This window comes from Homalodisca vitripennis, unplaced genomic scaffold (assembly GCF_021130785.1).
Source record: "Homalodisca vitripennis isolate AUS2020 unplaced genomic scaffold, UT_GWSS_2.1 ScUCBcl_7156;HRSCAF=14710, whole genome shotgun sequence".
NCBI lineage: Eukaryota > Metazoa > Arthropoda > Insecta > Hemiptera > Cicadellidae > Homalodisca > Homalodisca vitripennis.
The window spans coordinates 416-10,361 of NW_025783263.1; the positions used below are offsets into that span (position 1 = coordinate 416).

Here is a 9,946-nt window from a genome sequence, read left to right on the forward strand (position 1 = left end):
TAAATATGTTTAAAAAATATTCAAGAAAATGGGTTATAGACAATAATAATAAAACTTCTAACATTAAAAACACGTGGAAAGTTTGTTACGATCAATTACAGTAACAAACAAGATGAAATTTTTCATCCCTTGTATACCAACCAATCACACTTACAAACCATGAAAATAGTGAAGGTAATCCTATAGGATGCTAACAACGTACAGTATAATCTTACTTGTGCATTAGTGACAGCCGCTCTGGTAGCATAGTACGGACAAGCTGAGATCTTGCTCCCCTTGTCTACCAAAGCTTCAACATCTTGGACAGTAGTCAAGGCTTCCTCACTCAGTTGAGTAATATTCTGTGATACTTTCATGTGAGGACAACTACAAGATCCTTTAGTCTTCTTAACTGTGGCTCCAGCATCATCAACCTTGGTTTTCCTCCCCTTTGAGCCTCTTTGGCAGATCTAAACAACCTATTCCAAATATTGTGTTGTCAGTAAGGGATAGGTTTTTAATTTTCTATAATAAAAGATGAGCAACATTATGAATTATTTTCAGTACCATGTACATATAATTCCTTTGAATGAGCTATGTATACAAGTTTTTAAATTTAAAATCTACTTATTTACACACGCACTTGCGTGCGCGCACACACACACACACCACGCATGCACACATTGTGAAATATGAAATTTTACTTCAAAATTAAATAACCCTAAAAAGGAAAAAAAACAAGTCAAAGATTAAATTGTAGTGAAACTCGTTAAAAAGATTGATATGATAGAAAACGTTCTAGTAAAAAAAAAACTAAGAAAGATGTTTGTTGTCTGATATATGGCATTACGATGGTATTTATTTTAAAAACAGCTCAATATCCATGCAAAACTAAACATATTTACAGCATGGCAAATTAAAAAAACTTGAGTTATCCACTAACATAAAACCCTTAGTTTTTAATATATTTTTGGGAAAATTCTTGTAACTTACAAACTTGGAGTTGCGATGGTCGAGCCAATTTAAGATATTGGACTTTAGATCTGAGTCTCGAGATAGTGCAGGATCAAATCCTGTCTGTAAATGTAGCATTTTTTATCAGTGCGAACAACCTGAAAACAACAAACTTTCGTCCCCCCCTCACAACTTACCCCCTTATTCTGTTTTGATAAAATTCTCACACAGTGGTATAAGGCTTAACAGGGAATCAGTTTTTTTTAAGGCTCAAACTAAATGAAAAAAGTATTCTCCATACTTATCCCTACAGCCCTAGTAATATTCATACTTACTAAAAGAGATTTTTATCTATCATAATGAATAACAGATGAACAGCCTTACTTTTCATTAATAAAGACTGAGATTATTGAGTTTTGCGCACAGTAGAGTTGTGATACAGTAGCTCTGACGAGAGGCAAGAGGTATCAGTCTCACATCACTGTAAGGGGCTGCGTGCCACCTCCCTTACCAAACTGGGACAGTTGTTGAATGTGTTCGGCTGCAGATTATGATCTGAATCATAGAAGGAGATGATAAAAAACATATCAATTAGTAATAGTTGAAAACATTCAAGAGCAAATGTTAAATTTCTTACTGTCGACCACAAAAAATATATAATCTTAAAATAAACATTGCATAGTATATTTTACTTACTTGGATTCCCTGATAATTTTTCTTCATCTTTGTTATTATCGATTTTCATTATCACTGTCACATTCATTTTTAATACCATCTTCAATATCTTCCAACAAGAGGTCTTCATCATCAAGCAAGACATCATCATCATTTTTCTGAAGTGTGTGACTTTTTATTGAGATTCTCTCAACTCTTTAGTGTTTCCCTCCTTAAAATATAAAAGAAATTTTTATTAAAAGATTTCTTGGTAATTTCAAACAAAATAATTTCAGCCATGGCACTTGATTTGTACAAGGTTGTAATCTTGGGCTCTACGGTATTAGTTATAATTAAATGTATCTCCAAAGAGTTTATCTTTAAAGCCGGTTCAGTTGTAGCTGGTGAAAGGGTGAGGGGGGAAGTAGAGGGAAAATTGAGGGAAGAAAAATTGAGAGTAATAGGGAGAGAGAATAAATGAGAGTATGTCCTATAATTAAAAACAAAATGGAGGAACAGGAAATACAAGATTCCTAGTATGCAATAAAAAATATATACTTTTAAATTAGGTATTAATTTAATTTATTATTTTGATAGTTTGAATAAATATGTTAAACTTCAATAAATTAAAAAGGCCCTCGAAAAATAAATAATAAAATTTAATATAAACAACAGCTACATCTAAATATCAATAAAGAAAATACGAAGATTAGTCTATGTTTCTTACATCCTTGGAACAACAGAAAAAATTAAAATGACAATAATATCAATACTGTGTTAAGCTAAAAGATTGAGGAACTGAACACTAACGAATGTCATACCAAGTTACTTTGTATACCTACAGTATACAAAAATGTCATGTCCCGTAAAGCTCAGTCTACTTGGTTTATGTAAAAAAAACTCATTTAATACTTGTATCTGTATAAGTTCATGAAACACAATTATGTACACCAAATATCTGGAGAGCAAATACTGGCCATCGGAGAGCACAGTTACATAACCTAACATGCAATGAAATTTTACAAAATGAAATATTTGCCAAAATTACTATATTTTATAACCAAGGATAATATGGAAAACTTAAGAAACAATCAGGAAAGAAATTAATTTTAACTTCAGAGAAGACAGCATTATAGATTATCAAAATAAATCATGTTGATAGCTGACTGTTTCAACCAATAATGAGAGAGTGTCCAATTTCTTTTCTTTTTTTTTTTGGTCAGTCATTTTCAGTTTCAACAACAACAATTTACTGAAAATAGCCCTAATATGAACAATTTCTATATTTACAAATACATAATTACAATTTGAGAGCTGTAAGGCTCATTCAAGTTTCAATGTGAACTATTAAGAGGAATTTGTTGTAGAACAAGTTTTAAACCAATCTTCATGTCCTTAATTACTGAGTGAATGTCACTTCATGAAGTGTCATAAGTAAAGTTTGTTGACTTGCACTAAGGACGTTTAAAAATAAACAAATTACTCTACAGGCTTGTAAGTGCCATCTCTTAAAATAATATCTCCAGAACAATTTTAATGTAACCACAATAAAGGATTCCACATTTAACTGTTAAAGAAAGAATTTATAATAACTCTCATGTATCAACATTTTGACATAATGATACAAAAAACTTTAACAAATAATCCTAAAAATTCTTCATTATTCGTAAATTTAGTTAATATTTTTAACTCTTCAAAAAAATTTTAGTAATAGACTTCACATATTTTCTGATAAAAATTAAAGAGACAATTTAACATTGGGTCCAGTAAAAAATAAAATTAGTCTAACTTGTTTTTCACTCTTTCTTTCATCTTTTTCATTTCATTCTCATTATCAGTCATTAGTTTGAGAAGCTCCTCCAGTTTTCTTCGTTCTCTTTCGGCCTCCAGCTTCTGTGATTGGCCACTTATCCAGTCTCCTTCATCTTCAATTTGTGTTTCCTTCTTCTTCAAAGCCTGTATTTGTGACTCCAGTACATTTCTTTCTCTGGCAAGATGATCATACAGCCAGCGCAAAGACCCACAGATTATACTTAATGATTTTCCCTGAAACAAACATATATCCTAATAATGTTATAAATGTGATTTACATAGACATTCTTATGGTTCCTGGGATGAATTTAGGCCTATACTTATTTCAAAAATACCCCCAAGTTACGCCCTACTGGTTTTTAAAGAAGCGAAAGATCTCATCTTAGTCTTTAAAGTTGTGTAATATTAATTGAATGAGCATGTCAAATGTAATCAAATATTCTGTGTAAACATTGTTTTATTACAACACAATAATATGTTTGTTTAATTTAACCAGAATTTTAATTGTAATATTTTATATTTCATAATAAAAATTTAACTGACACTAAACTTATCAGTCCTAAGATACATGTATATTTTTTTCATCGTGACAAGGCAAACTCAACTACGGCACTGGAAATATCTTAGAACAAAGAAGATTGCAAGAGACGTAAGTTGAGCCTTTTTTGAAAGAAGTAGTTTTCTGAAATCGAGATATGTATTTATTTTCTTGGTTGGGTCAAAAAAGTAATCTCAAATTTCACACCATAAATATATTAGACCGTCAATTAAAACAGCTTTTTGGTTTTTGGCCTAAGTAGGCTTCTCAGTTTAACATGTTTAAATATAGTGTGGGAATTCTAATATGGCACTGGAAATATCTGAGACCGGAAGTCAACGTTTTTTGACAGGAGTAGGTTTCTTAGATCTACACACACTCACACACCCATATATATATATATATATATATATATATATATATATATAGCATTTTGTTGACCGAGGAAATAAGACAAACTGAATTGCAGCACTGTAAATACGTTAGGTTGGGAGTAAATTTAAACTCTCGGAACTAGACACTTTTTGACCAAAATATTACGTATTTTTTATAGATGTATGTATATATTTCCTTGATGAGGGCAATGAGGCAAACTCAGTTGTGGTATTGGAAATATAATTCATTTGAACCAGAAATGCTCATATACAAGCCAAACTTGATATAAGAGTTAGTTCCTCAACCTCTGATCGTCTAAGCATGAATACTGAAATAATATGAACATGATCGCATGCTTACTTACGTTTGAAAAATATCATAGAGGACCATCATATTTTTGCTTTGACAAAGTAGGTTACGGACTCTGATTTATGAAACTATGAATGTGCGAAGCCACGGGTAACAGCTAGTACATATAGTAAATATATATATATATATATATTTATATATATATATATATATATATTCATGTATAATGTGTTTGAGCCTGGAAACTCCTTAATATTTTTTAACTATAGCAGATAAAAATATATACATTTTACACAGAGTTACACAACTAGCTTATATACTTTTATGGAATAACTGCCACAGGCCTACATTTTACGGACAACCGTAACAGTGTCATAGAAATCTTAAATGTAAGCATGGGTCAAGTCATACCTTAGTTTAAAGATCTCATATAGTAGAGTTAAATGTTGCAAACCACATCTCAAAAGACTGCTCCAATTGGAAATGGTGGAACGTAGAAAAACAAACTAAACAAAATTAACTGCGGAAATTGTTATTATCCTCTTGTTTTAATAATAAAACCCAGTGCACAGTTGAAAGGATTGAATGAAATTGTTCCTACCGCTTGAAAAAATTTAGTTTTAAATTAATTACTGCTGTTCAACAAAACAATTAAAGTATGCATTTTTTAAATTTAGTAACTCTCCACAAATTAGTGGATGTTTTTCATGACATTCCTACTCTATTTACATCTTTAACTACTGCTGGTAAATAATTTTCATTTATCTGTTTTTTCCTTCAAACAGATAAACATGCCATATCACTTAAACAGACCTTGGTGGCATGCCTTATCGCTCAGAGTGGTCAATGTTTTAGACATGCGCTTCATTTATCTATTGAGCTTCATAAAGGAAATTATGATTATCTAAAATTATAGCCAAATTTTTCATGAGTTTTTGAATTGATTTTGTTGAATATCAAAGCTGTGCATTTTCTGACTGAAACGTCTCTCAGTTAAATGAAAAGAATAACTCTACTTACAATGAGGGGATATGGTGATCAGGCACGATCCTTTGAAGAAGTTGCTCATTTGTGCCCTTTGATTGATCAAACTTTTTAAAATCTCCAAACTTGATACATGGCTGATCCCTAAATTGATAAGATCATAGTAGGGTTTTTACAGACTTATATTACAAAATTTGTAGCTTTAACAAATAATAACATGAGACTTGAAATTTTTTAAATTTTAAAATTTTCTATTTGAAAAATTTACAAAAAGGAATAAAAATTTATTTACATATATATTAATATTTACTGAGAAAAATTCTCTATTTTGTTGTTAATAAACTAGTAGAGTGTATTAAACTTTTTGCTGGCAGTAACGTATTCTAAAAAGTGCATAATATTGTCAAAAAATCCAGAAAATTTGAGGCACATATAACATAAAAATGCTCAACTTATTTAAAAAATAATATAATTTACATACAGAATGAGAGGCAATTTGTTGGAAACCCGAAAAAGTCATCGTTCTATGAGAATATTATTATTCTACTATTTTTATTTTGATGTACATATATTTCTCTATTAATGGACATGTAGTAAGGTTTATTTGGCAAACAAATTATACTATTAATAATACATTTTTATATAACAATGATATATCACTGCATATCAATTTTCGGCCGAAACATACATTGGTTTGTATCACTGTTCAGCAAATACATTCAAAATGATATGTTGTTGTATATCAGTCAAAGAATTAATGATGGATTTTCTGACAAAACCCCCATATCAAAATCTACTGTATTCATACAGTATAACATTTTGAGGAGACTAGCAGTATGAAAGGCCTACAAAGAAATGATAGACCCTTATCTGCTGTGAATGAAGGCAAATTCTTAGAAATACTGCTAACATTTGTCCAAAGAGCCTACATCATAAAAAATTTACGCTATAGCATTGTTTTATTTTGAATTGACCTATTTAACAACAGGTTTTAATTAAAACTTACGGTTCCAGTGGGGCTTTCAAAAATGCCCAGTTTTCCTTCCTCAAGAGTTGAATATAGTGCTGACATGAACTCATGTTGAATTGAGTACGGTTGAAAATGGAAAGGCGAACTCTTGTGGAGGTTTCAAGAGATGTTCTTCTACCATTCTCTAAAATCAAAATAAATGTTATTAATATAACATGTTACTCATTATAAACTTTAATTAACATATTTCTGTTCCTTAGATGGTTTTGGTACATTCAAATAAATGTATTTTATATATTGCATAAGAGTAGAAATAATCTGAATAAGTTAAGTAAGGCTTGTCATGGTGGAAATACACAAGGCCTATGCACATCTACCCCCTACTTACCATGTGAGGACAACGGAGGAATGCCATCCGCTGTTTGTATTAAACCATACGTGTTAAACTACAGTATAGTCATTTTTGTTTGTGGCTTTTTAGTTATGTAATTGTTATTACTTGCGAGTTTTTATCATGGGTAATTGTGCGATGTACGGTTGTACCAACAATACTACAATAAACAAATTTACAGACTTAAAATATTACAGATTTCCCAAAGGAAATCTAGAAAAACAATGGGTTAATGCATGTTGTTTCAAAGTTAAAAACTAGAAAGCATCCTCCTATTTACAGCTAAGATTTTAAGATTTTTACACAGTGCTATTCCTAGTTACACCCACCATAATAAAAATCCCTAAAATTACAAACACGCACAAAAACAAATTAAAGAAAAATCTCTTATTCTTGAAGAAATTAAAGCACACTAATGAGGCAGGATTAGTTGAGAAACTAGATCCACATAAAATTTTTTAAAATTAGAATAAGAAACTCTTAGATTGAGATTTTATTTTTGCTAAATTATGAGAAATTAACAGAGACCATCAACTAGAAAAAATAAAAGTTAATGAACAGCTTAAAACTATACCATGATACAATAGACAATACCTAAATGGCGTTTATAAATTTTAGAATCAAGCATATAATGTAAAATACATTGTAACAAGTAAAATTCAATCAGGACGTTTTTGGAGAATTTCTTTTTAGTTATAAGAAGCACAGACCATAACAATTATTATCCACATGTACAGTTACGTAAATGTGCAAAAGTAATTGAAGAATATTTTGTAAAATGTCATGGAGTTAATGATTTATACCAGTATATTGATGTTATTCAAAAGGCTAAATCTCTTGGCTTAGAGACAAATTGTTTCATTTGAAATTCCTGACAGACTTTATCTTGCAATAAGTTTATTGCACACATATATTTTAATGTGCCTTATAAAAATATTACAGTGCTTCAAACACAAATAAAGAAGTGGGTGGAAAAAAACAATCTGAGTCCTAAACAATCAGCTTTTTGTTATAATGAATTTTGCACATTATATTTAACATTGTATTATTTTAGAAACCATTGTATTTTAATAAGATGAAATTTATGTAATATTGAAATAAGATCAAATAATATTTGCCGAGTCTATTGACAACAGTATAAAAGGAGATTTGGAAGAAGAATCACATTTTATGATCAGTATTGGTGATTTCAGTGTCAGTTTTGATTTATGATTAGGTGCTAAATATGTAATTGGGATAGCTTTTAAGTGGGTAACTACAGTTTAATAGACACCATAACTTGGCACAAGTATCAGGTTTTCAATTATCTTTTATCAGTAAAGAAAGTATTAGAGATAAAAATACTTACAGTTTTGGCATGGTCAAAGCACATTTTTAAGCATAGTTTTAATTGGAGTTTTTTAAAACAATGAAGCACTCTATGAGATGAGAAGTATAATACACTATATTTTTTATCATATCCAAAATTACAAGTGAGATATAAGTAAAAATAAAAATTGTTTTTAATTAATATTTGTTGATTAATTAATTAGTGGCTGAACAGGAAGTGAAACACTAGTCTGATTCATGTAGTAACTTGGAAACAGGAACAGCCTCACTAGATTATTACCAGACAGATGTCAAACAGCTTTTAACTTTGAACAGACTGCAGCTGTTATCTTGCCATCCTGAATGGCTCAATGGTCAAGGTCACTGGCGACTGTTACTGTATGCCTACTTCCCAGGATTGGGTGCAAACTGAGACTACTTTTTACCAGCAATATTATTTGTGTGTAGTTCAGATAAAAAACACAGAAATTGTTTACATTCACAATGTTATAGAGAAAAATATATTTGCTATATGTGAATAATTGGATAAAAAACAGTTTATTAGTTTATCTCTCCTTTAAATAAAAAACACACTTATATAAATATCAAAGAAAACTGAATTTTCAAGAAAATATAAAAACACAAGTAACTGACGCATTTTCAAGAAGATTATTTTATGACATAATAACACTGTAGTTTTGATCATATTAAACCATAGTTTCTTCATTTAACATTGAGAAACTAGATAATTTCAATTTCTATTATTCACATACATATATGGAATATTAAAAGACACAAACTGTACGTCAGCAAGTGACGCCACAACTCTTCCAACTCACGACAATATCTGACGAAACAGAGTGACGTCATAGACAACTCACAAGCTAACAGCTAACTAGTCCACCGCACAGCTGCTTGGCCACATGTAACTGGGGCACTGACCTAGCCGTGTCAGCACTGTCAGCACACTGCGACACCCAGCTATCACTGCATGTACAGCACTTGCCAACTGCCAATTATTGAAGTGTATTTCTTTCTATACATTATTTGACATTCTGACTCTTGGACAAGAACAATTTGAATTTTAAATTGTTATTGTCTAAAAATAAAATCAAAGATGTCTAAATTTCCATGCGGAGTATGTGGTATAGGTGTAAAATACCAAGGAATTTCCTGCACAGGTACCTGTAAATTATGGTTTCACTCCAAATGTCTGAATTGGTCAGACAAACAATTCAAAAAAATTACAAAAGTTGAAATAGATGATTGGAAATGTCCTAAATGTAAACCAGCTGGGAATGAGGGTTTAAAGGAAGTAGAACTAAATAATCAAAGTAGACATAATCCCCACCAGCTCTCACCAAATAGGCAGCTGGCAACATTTCAATCTCCATACCACCAATTTTCGGAGCCTGAAACTAATCTGGATGAAGTAAAAAACCAGAATTCAAAATCATGACAAGCTAGAAGAAGCTGATTTAGAAACTTCACTAACACTAGCAGCAGAAGCTGGAAATGCTTTACTGCAGGAAAAATCAGAAGCTCAAAGAAGAGATTTATAAGTTAAATCAGGATAAAATTGTCTTAAGTGCCAATTTAAACTAGTTTGGAATCTAAAATCGAGGCAATGTCAACAAATGAAGAAAAAAATTTTAAACCAAATAGAGAGACT

The 9,946-nt window shown here is 30.7% G+C and overlaps 1 protein-coding gene across 1 annotated transcript; it reads right to left on the minus strand.

Annotated features, from left to right (window-relative positions):
• Nucleotides 1-215: 215 nt before the first annotated feature.
• Nucleotides 216-8,572, minus strand: LOC124374059 (ATP-dependent DNA helicase chl1-like; the record flags this gene model as incomplete). Its single annotated transcript, XM_046832355.1, has 4 exons — nucleotides 8,315-8,572; nucleotides 6,612-6,759; nucleotides 3,377-3,633; nucleotides 216-438 (listed from the first exon to the last, which is right to left on the minus strand). Coding segments are annotated over exons 2-4 (546 nt in total), but the record flags the coding sequence as incomplete, so codon positions are not given.
• Between the last annotated feature and the right edge of the window lie 1,374 nt (nucleotides 8,573-9,946).